The following is a 16,161-nucleotide window of genomic DNA, read 5'->3' on the forward strand; positions in this document are numbered from 1 at the left end:
GGACCAACGGGCAAAACACCGACACTGTATATACCCTATGACTCGTTCTGGGCGATATTATATTTTATGAATTGTTCTGAATGATATACACCCCATGATTTGTTCTACGTGAGACATTTTAATATATACAATGAACGAGTCGGAGAATATTGATATATCCTCATGCATGTCAGAGGGTGTGATTCGTTAAAACAAGTGAGTGAGTGAGTTTGGTTTAGGTAATATAGTGTTTATTCATAATACTGATTGACCATAGGCCTAAAGTACGTTATGTAGCAATGGATGTATGTGCAATGATAAGGTAACATATTTGGAGTGAGTGAGTTTTACGCCGCTATTAGCATAATTCCAGCAATATCACGGCGGGGGACACCAGAAATGGGCTTCACACATTGTACCTATGTCGGGAATCGAACCCGGGTCCTCGGCGTGACGAGCGAACACTTTAACCACTGGGCTATCAGACCACCCCCTTACATACTTCAGTTTTTAGGTTCATAGCATGCAACATGTACATTGACAGTTGTGTCTTGACATTAGAGAAACGTATGGTTCAGTGTGTCACCTTTATCACGGCGTGTCAGCTTACTGTGGGAGGAAAGCCCATGATGCAGGTCTCAGACGTTTACCCCATGTTGAAACCCACACGTATGGTGCGGACAAGAATAGAAACATAATCATGGCTGCACTGGGATTAACCCAATGATCATGCCAATGATTTCTAGCATGCCTAAAGGATGCAAACCTGCAAAGTCAATTGCTTTAGACTTCGCGCTCATATGGCGGACAAAGTAGAGAATCCAATATCGTCTTTGTTCATTTCTATTCATTACATTTCAATCATCGTAACAAAGGTTATATTTGGGATAACACTTTCTCATTTGTTACATTTGACCACTTTCTAAATGGCATTGTGTATTCATGTCAATCATTGTTTTGTTCTGTTCTGTTTTGATTTTCTAGAATGTTCGTAAATAAAATCGACAATCATATTCCGATTATAAAAAAATATGATAAGCATATGTTTATGAATCTAATGGAGATGCAGGTCTTGGCTGAAGGGTTTGCGTATTCTGCCCCGCCATACACACAATAAACCGTATTCGATGTAATAAGAGCCCCTCTCTAATAAGCGCCCACGGCGATATTTGCTAATAATATTGGCTAGTGAACAATCCCAATTGGCACCACTTCCGATAGATCAATGTATACAAGACTTATTTTTTCGCGTATAATACGCACTCATGTGTTATATGCACCGGGTCCTTAATTATGGGCAATTGAATTCTGGAAAAATATATCTGTCGTACACAAACATTTCAGGCTGTCAGCATAAACCACGAAATTTATCATTTCAACTCTGTTTTTTTCACCAAAATAATAGTCTAATAAGAGCCCCCTATTTCTAATTTTTAGAGCGCCCTGGGCGCTTATTACGTCGAATACGGTATTATTTTAAAAAATCTTATCTTATCTCATTTGCATCAGACATCATGTTTGTCACTGATGCGCTGATCAAATTTTGAACAAAGGACGTATGACGCTCTTTTAAATCTTCGTAGAAAGAGCATGCTCAATTGTACGCGGCAAGTTGTGGAATGTCGACACCAAAGCCTGAAGCTGTTGGAATGTTGCGCGACATAAAGAGAAAGATGAGTATATATATATATGAAACAGATGGCTATTTGACCATTCTTGAACGACATCTGATCATCGATATAATTGAACCTGTTGAACTTGTCATTGTGCACTAAGTGAACTATGCAAAAGTAAATGACAGTTTCAGAGAAACATGATATACGACCCGGACATGAACAAACAACATATACAACAGGAAAGTGCATGTGCACAACATAAAACCCCAAGACATATAAATGCTATGGCTTTTTTGCAATCACCTTGTCACGATTACCCACGATGATCCTTAAATTACACGTGCATTAATTTCCATGAATTAGACATTCGTCACAAATTTCACCGTACAAGTGGAACCGCCTTATTTCAAACACAGTGTTAATCGTTGAAGTGTTTTAACTGTGAAACGAAAGTTTGACAGCCAAACCTCGTAAACGTTTCTGAAAATAAAGTGGTTCAGTCGGGGATATGCAGGAATTGTTTTAGCTAGAAAATAAATATGTTTCTTGACACGTTCTTGGAATCTAGTACATAAATCAGTCCACATAAATGTAGTTCGACTGTATGTACATCCAGTTATTTACACTGCGAACAGGATAGGAAAAGTCAAAGTAGACACAATGTATTTATAAAAACTTCTTTAATACTGTAAAAGCGACAGATCCTTATACCGTTGTCAAGCAAGACAGAAAGAGGTACATATGAATGATTATATTTAGTAGGTGGGGGATTGACAGTAGAGGATTATGAACAACAATTGCATACATGAGTGGGATAACATTAGTAAGTTATGCCACAGAAGGAGTCATTACTTACACGTGTTATTTGAAATTTGAAATTGTTGATATGCCCAAAGATATAGAGATATTACAGAAGGAAAACAAAAATAATTGTATAAAGAAGTTCAAAAGGAACGCCCACACACCGCTGCCGCCATTGCCTGAGAAATTAGGTTTTTAACTCCTTAAAACTTTTCAATTTACCCGTTAAAGACTAAATCAAAATTTTCTTGTTTCTGTACATATGCAAAGCGCTTGTAATAAAGATACTCACACAACGTACCAAGGTACGGTAAAGATAAATATGAGTACCCGAGTTCGATGCTACGATATGGTACTACGAGCACAAATTTAAAAATGTGCATTATACGAAATATGAATGATATAATTTGCACAATTGGTAATTAAATGACCATGTACAAACATGGAAAACAAGTGCACAAACGTATACATTTGAATAAATGATATATGAAGTTTATTCTTATTAAGGATCGCACATACGACACACATAGATAAGAGACGAAATGAGGTTTTGTAACAGATATTGACACGCACAATTTTCAAGCACATTTTGTATCTAGGAATTCAAGTACATAAGGTACACATGTATCAAGGGAATCGAAGTATATAGGTACATTTGTATCTTGGAACCCAAGTACATTTGGTACGTATGTATCAAGGGAATCCAAGTATAGAGGTATCAGTCCGGAAATATACTGATCATGACTCCGAGCCGACCGGTTCTTGTTTTATCCCCTTAATACCGAGAGACAGGCAGGGTAACAACAAGTAGATTCTAAAATATTTCTTGCTATGACGCGACCGGGGATCGAACCCCGGACCTTCAGCTCCCAGGGCGGATGCTCCACCACTAGACCACGGAAGCAGTTTTGTATCTTGGCAACGCAGACATAAACAACACAAGGCACGTTTTTTTTTATGGAAGCAATGACGTTGCACAAAATATAAGGTACATTTCCAAAGGGAACCTAGGGTACATTAGGTTATCAGGCAATTGAGCCATGCAAGACAATTTAATATGACGTGCTTCTTTCACAAGTTACACTCCGTAGACCCCGTGGCATTTGATAGGCTAGCCAAACAATTTTCTTTGCCATAAATAGAAACATATTCAGCAACCCCCGCCATCAAACTATTGTTTCCTGATTGGCTTGTGTTGAATTGCGCCGAACCATGTCACTGATGTCGTGCTGGTGACGTGTCTTTGGTGACGTCCTTTTTGTGACGTATCATTGGTGACGTATCATTGGTGACGAATAATTGGTGATGTATTATCGGTGACGTGTTATTGGTGACGTATTATTGATGACGAGTAATTGGTGGTATATTATTATCGACGTAATAATGGTGACAACATTGGTGACGTATTATTGGTGACGTAGTATTGGTGACGAATAATTGGTGACGTATTATTATCGACGTATAAATGGTGACAACGTTGGTGACGTATTATTGGTGACGTATTATCGGTGACGTATTAACATTTATACCCCCATAAAAGCACAAACATGAGGAGGTCAAATCTTAATTTAACTTCATATTACCGATGACACATTTCATCTGAGAGAACGAATACCTGACAGCAGACAAGCAGCAAAAACTGACTATGCTGGATATTTTATGAACGCTTGCTTCAGGGCAACATGGAGTTTTCCTTATTTGGTGACGTGCATGTACGTGTGCGTGGTAGCTAGTGCTAATCCGGTCGGTTGTATAGTGCTAGCCAACTGAAATGCGAGGCGTACAGGATACTTCGCTCAAATACAGTACCCTGACTCAGAGTCGGCCAGTTGTTTTATCCTCTTAATGCCGAGCGCCAGTCAGGGTCACAACAAGTACCATCTTCTGAAGTATTTCGGTATAGGACGCGGCCAGGGGATCGAACCACGGACCTTCCGGGCAAACACTCTATCCACGACACCACCGAGGTCAACGTGGATTGCGGTTAAAGCGTTCTTTCGTCACGCCGATTACCGACTGGGCCTCGCCGTGATATTACTGTAATATAGCTAATAGCGCTGCAAAATTAGTATTCCAGTTGTATCGCGGCGTGTCAGCTTAATGTCGGAGGAAAGCCCGAAGTGATGCAGGTCACAGACGTTGACCACTTCGGTGAAACTCACGAGCACGGGTATGGTGCTGACAAACCTAGAAACATAATCGGTGCGAACCGGGATTGGAACCCACAATCATAGGTTTCTTGCGTGCCCAAGGGACGCAACTCTGCACAGCGAATCGCGGCGCCTTAGACGACTGGGCCACCCTTGGCTCCTGGTCACATAGAGAACACTGTATGTTGGTATAGTGTGATTGTGACTGTGCAATGTTTGAGCGTGTACCATGGTATCCTTCTTTAAACAATCCCCCTGCATTCTAACAGAAACGGTCATCAGGATTGGGAATCAAACCCGGGCCTTAAGTAAACACTTTAACCACGAGGCTAACCTTTGATACTGTCAGACTGTGATTCATGGCGTGCATTGGTGTTCATATTACCAAACACAGCAGCAAATTATTCATGTCATCATGAACTCGGATATTACAATTTCCGATTGGTCAATCAGAGGTATTAAATCACAATAACCACCTCTGATTGCAACGGTCGATTGACGACCTCATCACCGCGAATACTTTATTGAAAAGTACTCCTTCCTTAGTCATTGTCGGTACTTAGTTTCAAATATAAATATATTCACAAGTACTGGTAAAACAATGCGCTCTTGCTTTAAGTTCAATATAAAAAATATGTGCAGCAATGAAGTATGGGCAGGGAATACTATAGTAAGCTGGTAAGAAATTGTTTTTCCAGTGCTTGGGATCACAGAGAACTTGAAATTTGTCACTTTTATATAGCCACCTGTGACATCATATGTTCTTCGTCATAATGAGCGATGTGACGTCATAATATTCTGGCTTCTGATTTGGCCGTGGTATATACTTTTAATGCCTTTCTTCATACGAGTACAGTACACTGATTTAAAAAATAAACAATGTTTGAGCATTAACAACACTGGGATTTGTTTAATGTCCAATATAGATGTTTACTTAATTGCGAAAAACATGGTCATGGTAAAATGGAGTTCGACATACCGTAATCGACATAATAAGCGCCTGGGTCGCTCTCAAAAGTAAAAATATAGGGGGCTCTTATTAGAATATTATTTTGGTGAGTTGAAAGATCGTAAATTTCGTTGTTAATGCTGACAGCCTGAAATGTGTATATACGACAGATATATTTTCCCAGAATTTAATTGCCCATATTAAGGGTGCATATAACACACGAGTGCGTATTATACGCGAATATATAAATCTTGTGTACATTGATCAATCGGAAGGGGTGCTAGTTGGGATTGTTCACTAGCCAATATATTAGCAAATATCGCCGTGGGCGCTTTTTAGGGTGGGGCGCTTATTACGTCGAATACGGTTATGTGTTTACAGTGAGGAGCCAGGTTACCTGCAGATTTAACATTTGAAACCTCACACGGCGCGTTCGCTTGCAAATTCAATTTCAACTTTACATTGAAAATATAATATTTGCATCTCCTATTTCAACCTCCAGTCTTGTAAATTCTATTCCAGTTTGTTGTCGATATGTTTCTGTATGCTCCACAGTGAGTGAATGAGTGAGTCGGGTTGAAAACGCCTTTAGCAATATTCCAGCGTTGTCAAGGCGGTGGACACCAGAAATTGCCTTCACACATTATACCCATGTTAGGAATCGAACCAGGGACTACGGCGTACTGAGCGAACGATTTAACCACTTGGCTACCCTGGTCTTTTATGTTATCCACCAACATCGTGTGGCCATGGTCCGTTTTAAGAATAATATTATTTAAAAACAAAGAAATATTATTTCCCTTGGACTTTATTTGAAATTGTTCATGAAAATTGATAAACAGGGAAAGGGTCAGCATGAAATAAGATTGTAAAATGAGTACAAAATTCAACATATAAAAGGTTCATAGCAAAAATATAAAAACATATGACAAGTGAAGGGTTGCTCAGTCTTTTCTTCCCCAACTGGTTTGGTGGTTATATCTGTAACACTGCCTCTTCACGGTGATGGTACGTGGGTGGATTTCTAGTCAATGTCAGCTGAAAATTGATACAAACAGAGATAAAATTACCAGTGGTAGTTATAATCATTGTTGCTTGTGATATGCAATCTCTAAGATGAAACCATGTAAATTTGGATGGTCATAGCACACTCGCTCCTGTTGGGAACTACCTGAAAGCATTTGGGTATTTATTTTGTTTTGTTTAATATAATTGTTGTTTTAACTCCGCACTCCGCAATCTTTAAGCTGTACGACAGAAGTATGGAAATGATCAAATCTGGACCAGAGAAACCAAGGACTGATATTATGATTGATATATAAGCTCGGACTTTCTTGGAACGTTTTTGAAAATACCGAAATAATTTGGCATCAGGTGTTAGCAAATTAAAAACTAGATCGTTTACTGTTGCTGGATGTTCTGAAAACCAACCATTTTGGGCTTCTCTTTTAATTATCTGTTTTGAAGACAAATATCTCACGAAAGTGTCGCCCAAGCTAACCCGCCGCGATATAACGGAAACACTATTCAAATCGCCGTTAAACTCAGTCACTCACTCACTCACTTACTCGCTTACTCCAATGTCATGCACAGCGAACGACGTGTAATACTTACGAAACCACGACCTTGGCCTGCACACACATGTGCGACACCCCCTTCGTCTTTGGATGGCATACCCTAGTGGACAGCGCCTTCTGCATTGGTTGCTGGACACTCTGGGACAGGGCCGTGGGTTGCAGGAACACGTTGGGCAACCATTCACTTCCTTCACGCCGTTAGGACACCTCAGTGGCCGAGAACAGCGTAATTTGGGACAGGTGCTTGGTCCTTTAATTTCAACAAAAACGAGTGAGTGAGTTGGGTGTAACGCCGCTTTGAATAGGATTTCGGTTATATCAAGGTAAGCGTATCCTGCCCCATCGATGGCACCTATCACAAATACATGCAAAAGCAAGAAATTGGTTAACCTCAAACCCAGATTAAATTACAACAGAAATCATTCTCGTCTTCCCCTACTTTTTCATATCCCCTGCCAGAGCTGTTATGGTAAGTGAGTGAGTGAGTTGTATCTATTGCCGCTTTGAACATTATTCCAGTTATGGCACGGCACGATATTGGGTGGGTGGGTGGATGGATAAGAGTGAGTGAGTGAGTGAGTTGGTTTTGGTAGATGGGTATTGGTGACTGAGTGAGTGAGTGACTTAGTGAGTGGGTTGCTGAGTGAGTGAGTGAGTGAGTGAGTGAGTGGATGGGTATGAGTGAGTGAGTGAGTGATTGAGTGGGTGTTTGGGTGTTCGGGTGAGAAAGTGGTGAGATTGGTATGGGTGACTGAGTGAGTGAGTGATTGAGTGAGTGGGCGAGTGGTGAGTGGTTGGATGAGTGAGTCTTAGTGACGTAATCGATTGCACTGAAAAGATGGACAACCATTGATCTTTTTGTAGCCGTTTTTGCACTCTCTTGAACGCCGACGCCTCGGACACACGGGACCTACATTGTCGATGGATATACACAGAGTAAGTACAGTCGGGCATTCGAGAGAAAAGGGCATCGGCAATGGATATTTAAAGTGGACTTTGGTAAATGAAAGGTTTACCACACCTTATAGTGAGTGAGTGAGTGAGGATAGCTTTACGTCGCTTTTATCAATATTCAAACAATATCACGGCGGTGGACAACAGAAATGGGTTTCACGCTTTATACCACGTGGGGCGTGACGAGCGAACACATACCCCAGACCCTAGTCTCATAGCATTTTTAACATTTAAAAACTAAACCATACCTCGAGAAAAAGCTATATATTCAACAAAAATTTTTATAAGTTTCGAATTCGTATGTAAATTTATGTGGATACAATTATTGTCACAGACAGAACCATCGACATATCAGTAATTCGAAATAATGACGTTCGACTTCCACCTTGCCTGTTGCTCGGCATTAAAGGGATACAAATGGTCGTTCTGGAGTCAGTATACTGTGTTTGAGTGGGGTATCCATGTTAAACTGCGGCATGCTATCCCACAGGGCTAACACTAGAAAACCGGCATTAGTCCGGACTAGTACAAGCAGACACACACACATACACTCACGTGCAGGCACGTCGCTATGTAAACCCCATTCACATCCCCTCACTTACATGCTACAGATACCGACGATGTCAGTGATAAGTGTCATTTTCTTTCTTAATCTGGCAATTAGTTAAGTTTCGGCAGTGAGATATTTCTTATCGCTCAGGATCTTCCGAATGTTTAACTTACGAGGGTTGCAGGAACATGTTGGACAGCCATTAACTTTCTTGACACCATATTGACACTTGATTGGGTGAAGACATCCAATCTTTGAGCAAAGGACAGGGCCTGGAGAAGAAATATATACTACAGGACAATTCATCAAAATCTTGATCTTGATTCCGTGGTCTGGTGGATGGAGCGTCTGCCGGGAGAGTGGAAGGTCGGGGGTTCCAAAAGACGTTAAAATATGGTACTTGTTGTTACCCTTCCTGGCGCTCGGCATTAAGGTGCTAAACAGGGAATGGTCGGCTCGGAGTCAGTTTACTTACGTAAAAACGAACGTTAAACCCCATTCACATCCCCTCAACTACATGCTACAGATACCGACGATGCCAGTGATAAGTGTCATTTACTTTTTTAATCTGGCAAGTATCCAAATCCTAGGCGGTTACGTTTCAGCAGTGAGATATTTCTTATCGCTCAGGATCTTCCGAATGTTAAACTTACGAGGGTTGCAGGAACATGTTGGACAGCCATCAACTATCTTGACACCATATTGACACTTGATTGCAAGTGTAGGAGGACATGCACTCTTTGAGCAAAGGACAGGGCCTGGAGAAGAAAAATATACTGCAGTACAATGAAACACAATCTTGATCTTGATTCTGTGGTCTAGTGGATGGATCGTCTGCCCGGAGAGCGGAAGGTCGGGGGAACGATCCCTGGCCGCCTCAAACCAAAAGACGTTAAAAGATGGTCCGTATTGTTACTCTTCCTGGCGCTCGGCAGTAAGGTGCTGGACAGGGAATGGTCGACTCGGAGTCAGTATACTGTGTCTGAGTGGGGTATCTATGTTAAACATAGGGCAATAATCTTGAACGCGGCGTTAATCCCCACTTCACCTTATCTCATCATCTTGATTGGTGAGGCTGCAATTCGCTGTTCATTCCTTAGACATTTCATAATTCGATGATCGGGGCTGTAAGTTGAATCAGCAACGTGGACCCCTTCTGAGACTGAGCGGGATAGGGGAGCAATCAAAGATCACTGGTAAGATGCCTTGCTCAGTTGATGAGTGAGTGGATGGGTATGAGTGAGTGAATGAGTGGCTGAGTGAATGATTTAGTGCTTGAGTGAGTGGGCGAGTGGTGAGTGGTCGGATGAGTGAGTCTTGGGATGGGCGAGTGAGTGAGTGAGTGACGTAATACATACCTGGATTGCACTGACAAGATGGACAACCATTGATCTTTTTGTAGCCGTTTTTGCACTCTCTTGAACACCGACGCCTCGGACACACGGGACCTACATTGTCGATGGATATACGTTAGCAATAGATATTTCAGAATTTTCATTTTGGTAAATGAAAGGTTAACCACACCTAATAGTGAGGATAGTTTACGTCGCTGTTATCAATATTCCAACAATCAGTGGACAACAGAAATGGATTTCACGCATAGTACCCATGTGGGGAATCGAACCGGGGCTTTCGGCGTGACGAGCGAACGAATCCTACCCCACGTACCCCACTCCCTGGTCTAATAACATTTTTAACATTTAATAACTAAACTTCGAAGCAAAGCTATAGATTAAACAAATACATTTGATTAATTTCGAACTCGAATATAAATTTATATTGATATAAATATTGTCACAAACAGGCCCATCGATACATCAGAATATCGACATATCAGTAATTCGAAATAACGACGTTCAAGTTCTACCCTGCCTGGTGTTCTGCATGAAAGGAATAAAACTCGTCGTTTTGGAGTCTGGGTTTGTGTGGAGTATCCATGTTAAACTGCGACATGCTATCCCACGGGGCTAACACTATAAAACCGGCATTAGTACGGACTAGTACAAGCACACACGCACGCACGCACGCACGTACGCACGCATGCATGCACGTCGCTGTGGAAGTGCAATAATCTTGAACGCGACGTTAAACCCCATTCACATCCCCTCATCTACATGCTACAGATACCGAAGAAGTCTGCGATAAGTGTACTTTGTTTTTAATCTGGCAAGTAAACAAAACCTAGGCGGTTACGTTTCGGCAGTGAGATATTTCTTATCGCTCAGGATCTTCCGAATGTTTAACTTACGAGGGTTGCAGGAACATGTTGGACAGCCATCAACTATCTTGACACCATATTGACACTTGATTGCAAGTGTGGGAGGACATGCACTCTTTGAGCAAAGGACAGGGCCTGGAGAAGAAAGATATACTGCAGTACAATGAAACACAATCTTGATCTTGATTCCGTGGCCTAGTGGATGAAGCATCTGCCCGGAGAGCGGAAGGTCGGGGGATCGATCCCTGGCCGCCACAAACCAAAAGACGTTAAAAGATGGTCCGTATTGTTACCCTTCCTGGCGCTCGGCAGTAAGGTGCTGAATAGGGAATGGTCGACTTGGAGTCAGTATGCTGTGTCTGAGTGGGGAATCTATGTTAAACATAGGGCAATAATCTTGAACGCGACGTTAATCCCAACTTCACCTTGTCTCACCATCTTGATTGGTGACACCCGCTGCTGGAGCATGGGCTAAATCACTGCAATTCGCTGTTCGGAGTTGCATCCCTTATTTCAAAATGCGATGATCGGGGTTGGAAGTGGAATCAACAACCTGGACCCCCTCATATTGACTACCAGTATCAACTTTAAGGATTGTTTGTAAAAGGCACACCTGCTCATTTCAGACTGTCAGAAAACAAACACTTACCAGGATTGCACTCGCACGTGGGACAACCATTCACTTTTTTTAACCCATAAAGACATTTGACTGGACGAGCACAGCGACGTAAGGGGCAGATGGGCGGCCCTGTAATAGTTGACAGGTGCATCATCAATAAAACTCAAAACAGTACAAGCGTCACACACAAATGATATTTCTCACCTGAAATGACATATTTTACAACTGACCCTTAAGTAATAACTTAACAGTATGAGTTGAGATGAGATTTTTACAGTGCGTTTATGATAGCGACGTGTGTGTGTGCATAAGTGAGGGTGTGACTGGTGGTGTGGTGGTGTGTGTGTGGCTGCTTCTATTAGTCCGGACTATTGACCACCATGTCACAGTTTAATACGGACATCCAACTCAGACAGTATACCGACACCGAGCCGACCAGTCTTTGTTCTAGCCCCTTAAATGCCGAGAGACAGACAGGGAATCCCGTTAGTCACCTCTTACGGCAAGCATGGGTTGCTGAAGACCTATATACCCGGATCTTCACGGGTACTGTGGTGTCGAATACGAGTGTGTTATTTATTTTATTTATATTATTCCATCATTGTATATCGCTTTTAGTGGGTCTTTGTTAACAGCAAGACATATTGAAGAATGTGACGTACACACAAGGGTATAATAAAATGCAAATCCTGAAGACATCTTTTGATTATTTATGAATGGAACAAAACTTTCTTTAGCAAGGGCACGGAATCAAACGAGGTCAGCCTTGCACGACCACACGTGTGACATACAGATTTGGTATCTCACTACTAGTCTCTTCATCCCGTGGGAAACAGCTTCTCGTCACATTTACGTACAGTAAATTACGGTTATAACAAACTCAAAGGGACCACTAATTTTAGTTCGTTATAACCGTAGTTCTTTATAAGCATATATACAGCTTTACAGCAAATTTTAGTTCGTTATAAGCGTGTTCGTTATAAACGTAGTTTACTGTAATTACGTTAGTTGGCGGAGCGTGTAACGGGGGCTGTGTGAGTTTACAGTGATGGAAGCTTACCACAAGGTCGACATCGACATGTTGGACATCCTCTCTCATCAGGAACATTTCCACATTCACAGAAGATAGCGCACACGGGACCACACACTGGCCGGGGATGAGGCAGAGACACAGCAGGGACGTTAGCTGCGCCTAGATGCAATGGATGAGTGAGTGAGTGACGCCACTTTGAACAGGAGGAAAGCCTGAAGTGATGCATGTCTTAGACGTTTACCACTTTGGTATTACCCATGAGCACGGGTAATGCACGCAACACTGAATGAGAGATTGAGTGATTGAGTGAGTGAGTGAGTGAGTGAGTGAGTGAGTGAGTGTAACCCACGAGCACGGGTAATGGACGCAACAGCGGTGCCTCGGTCGACTGGACCAAATGTGATAACAGCATAAAACGACACATGCTGAATTGATTCGTATTAAATGAATGCATAAGTCATTGAAATAAAACGACAACACAAAACCAGTGTCTAAATGTGAACTGTAAACCTGACATGAATATCAAGCTGGTCATTAAATTGTCGCATTGTACACATGCTCTTGCGGCACGAGATGTGTCCCTTGGGCACAACAGAAACCTATGATTGTGGGTTCGAATCCTGGCCAGCCACGATTATGTTTCTAGGTCTGTCAGCACCATACCCGTGCTTACGGGGTTTCACCGAAGTGATAAGCGTCTGAAACCTGCATCACTTCGGGAGTTCCTCCCACATTAAGCTGACACGCCGTGATATAAATGGAATACTGATCAAAGTGCCGTTCAACCCAACTCACTCACTCACTCCAACCTGTAAAAAAATGAGAACAAATCCAGTCAATAAGTGGGAATTCCTGGTTAGAATGTGTCCTCAGGAACGTATGCTTATTTTATTATTCGCCCGTTGAAGATACAACTGTTTGATAACAAGAAGCTGGTATTACACATAGTGTTTTCACAAACAAATATTGAAAACTCGCAATATCGCTTGGCTTATTCAATGACATTGCACATGGAGATGATAGATTACTGAGAGAAGCTAGTGCGCATGCGCACTAGATGACTCGATGACCCCAGCAACCCAGAAACGACAGTCAATGTTAAAGTATTAGAAGCTACGATCACCTTAACGCGACGATAGCTTTGTGGAACGGACCCCAGAATTACATGCGTGGGCCGGTGTGTGGTATTAAATAAACAAACAAACAAACAAACAAACAAATAAAAAAATAAATAAATAAGTGTCACCTATTAGCGTGACTGAATTATGAGTCTGTAAACCTCAACGGGTTTATGCTGTTGATGTCTACCTTATCCCCCTTGGCATTGAAATTTTAAGAAGCTATAATTTTTTAATTTGAAGTTTACACGATATAAGGCTTTTCCATTGAACGAGAGGTCGGTCACATGACCGCGTTCATACGTTTTTCACGAGACCGTGTTCTTGAATTGACGTAAACACTGACGGACTACTTCCACATTCCTGGGGAAACCCCTGGGAATTCCCTAGCACGAAAACATGCATAAGCGTTCTTTCTGATCATTTAGAACCTTTATTCTTGGTCTCAGCGTTTCAGTATACTTTGAGAAATGTCAGAGAGCGTGACTGCATGATTGTTCACGAATATCCTCGCTACGACCCATCCTAATGAACAAACGAAGAAATGCACATCTAAACTATCGTAGTATCGACTCGATCCGTGCCTAGGCTGACATTGACCGTCTCCATCAATCTATGAATTTACCTTTATGTCTGTTTGACGCATCTTTATTCACCTTTCAATGATCGGCCAGTTGATCAACGATGACTAACACATGTAACCGCCAAAGGTTCATCAACAACTTCGGAAATCTCTCCAGTCACGTTTATCGTGTCGGCCATTTTGACGTCTTGTACTTGATGTAAATGTATTACGACGCGCTGTCATTGTGACTGACTTACTGAGGTAGTTCTTTACAGACCTTTCTCATCTAATGAGGATATGATTTGAACACATGTACTGCGTAAGATGTTTCTGGAGAGCAAGTTGTGCATCCATACGCCCATGTTACCTCTCTTTTGAGGAACTATTTTACTCCGCGATATAGCTGGTTGTTGTATGGCTGTCAGTGTAAACATGAAGTCACACGTACTAAATTGTGTTTAGATCTAGGCCTACATCTTTTGAGGTAAGAAATTGTGATAAAAAAATTATAAGAATTGACCTTCACTTTGTGTGAGTTCATTGGAGTAATGCTCCAAGCTCCGACGTTCATACAGTTTGGCCCTCACTCTATGAAGGTCAATTCTTAAATAAACGGCAAGTAATAAATAAAATCCTTAAGCTGACACGCCGTGATATAACTGGAATACTGTTAAAAGCAGCGTTAAACCCAACTCACTCACTCTGACTACCTGGTATGTAAATATGCATGTAAAAACCACATAAATCAAATTTTATTGCACAGATCTAACATTCATCTGTTTTTTTGGACAACATCATTGACCCGACAAGGGGAAATCTGTGCGCTAAAAAGTCTTCTATATCCTCATTGTTAAAATTGTTACTGTTCCAGTTTTTACTGTATATTAATCTCTTATTGATAACCGTACGGGAAACACTGTCCATATCCCAATCCAATTTCTTTTTACTATTTCGGGGAACCATTTACAGTATAGGTTTTTACTTCAAGCTTTGGAATACAGATGATTCTTGAAATGAAGAACCTGCACAACTGGTGCCAAATTGTCTTTAATGAACTAAAAACTTATTTTTAATGATTCATTCATATGATTTCACCGCTATTTTGCCTGTTACGCATACATTGAATCGAGAACTGTCATTCTTTGGCGTTGACGTTTTCTATTATATGCACACGTAATGTATTAATAAAAAGATGCGGATATTATTCTCTTTCATGGACAATCGCCTGTGTGATTATCTCTATCTTCACCAAATGGGGAGTGTTATTGGTGCAACCTATAATAAAAAAAATCAGACACATGATATTTACCATATGAAAACACCTTCAGCTGGTAATCTCTATATTTTGAATTATCTGAAATTGTATAAATGTAAAGGAAAATATTTATATACATACCCTGGACTTTCTGCACCGCGAGGCAGAAGACAACCGCAGCTGGGATTATAATAGAAACTGTCAGTTTCATTATGGTGTTAGGCAAGGTTGTATTTCCCTAGCCTGTGTCTTGTTCTTTAGCTCTGCTTCAGCTCTGTATGCCCGCTATCTACTTCTGCTCTGTGACGCCGCTATGCTGTTAAGCTGGGTGTTACAACTCCTTATGTCTGGGTAAATGTTAAGAAATAGGTACCCTCAATGACCTTTATATCATGTCCTACGTCCGTAAACTGAACGCTGATTGGCTAGAACCTGGTCTGGAATGCGCCCTAAGCGCGTCAGGGATTTACTGATTGGTTTGTTTTATCTACGTCACCAGTGACATCCGTGTTTACATCTGCGTACTATCCATCAAATTAAAGCAATGGCATATCTACATCCGGGTCGGTGTACATGCATAAGGCATCATGTCTTTCTGGGCATTGTGATCTGAATGTCAATTGATTGATGGCGCTAAAGACACAGCAAAAACAAGAAATGTTTGTCTGCATTTTTTCATGCAAAAAAATATTTGGCGTGACGACCTTGTTATTGCCAGGTACGACATAACATCAAGCACAGGCAGCATGTCAAAAACTTGGCTTTACTTGCTCATGA

At 41.4% G+C, this 16,161-nt stretch overlaps 1 protein-coding gene across 1 annotated transcript; it reads right to left on the reverse strand.

The window, feature by feature from the left end:
- Window positions 1–6,301: 6,301 nt before the first annotated feature.
- LOC139461091 (antistasin-like) lies at window positions 6,302–15,681 on the reverse strand. The gene is made up of 8 exons (XM_071242618.1): window positions 15,526–15,681; window positions 12,474–12,605; window positions 11,444–11,542; window positions 10,825–10,929; window positions 9,935–10,024; window positions 9,230–9,334; window positions 8,750–8,848; window positions 6,302–6,533 (listed from the first exon to the last, which is right to left on the reverse strand). The coding sequence occupies exons 1-8, from the start codon at window positions 15,593–15,595 to the stop codon at window positions 6,520–6,522; spliced, it is 714 nt and encodes a 237-aa protein (XP_071098719.1). The 5' UTR covers window positions 15,596–15,681; the 3' UTR covers window positions 6,302–6,519.
- Between the last annotated feature and the right edge of the window lie 480 nt (window positions 15,682–16,161).

The sequence above is a fragment of the Haliotis cracherodii genome, unplaced genomic scaffold (genome assembly GCF_022045235.1).
Source record: "Haliotis cracherodii isolate W230 unplaced genomic scaffold, xgHalCrac1.p SCAF_14, whole genome shotgun sequence".
Lineage (NCBI taxonomy): Eukaryota > Metazoa > Mollusca > Gastropoda > Lepetellida > Haliotidae > Haliotis > Haliotis cracherodii.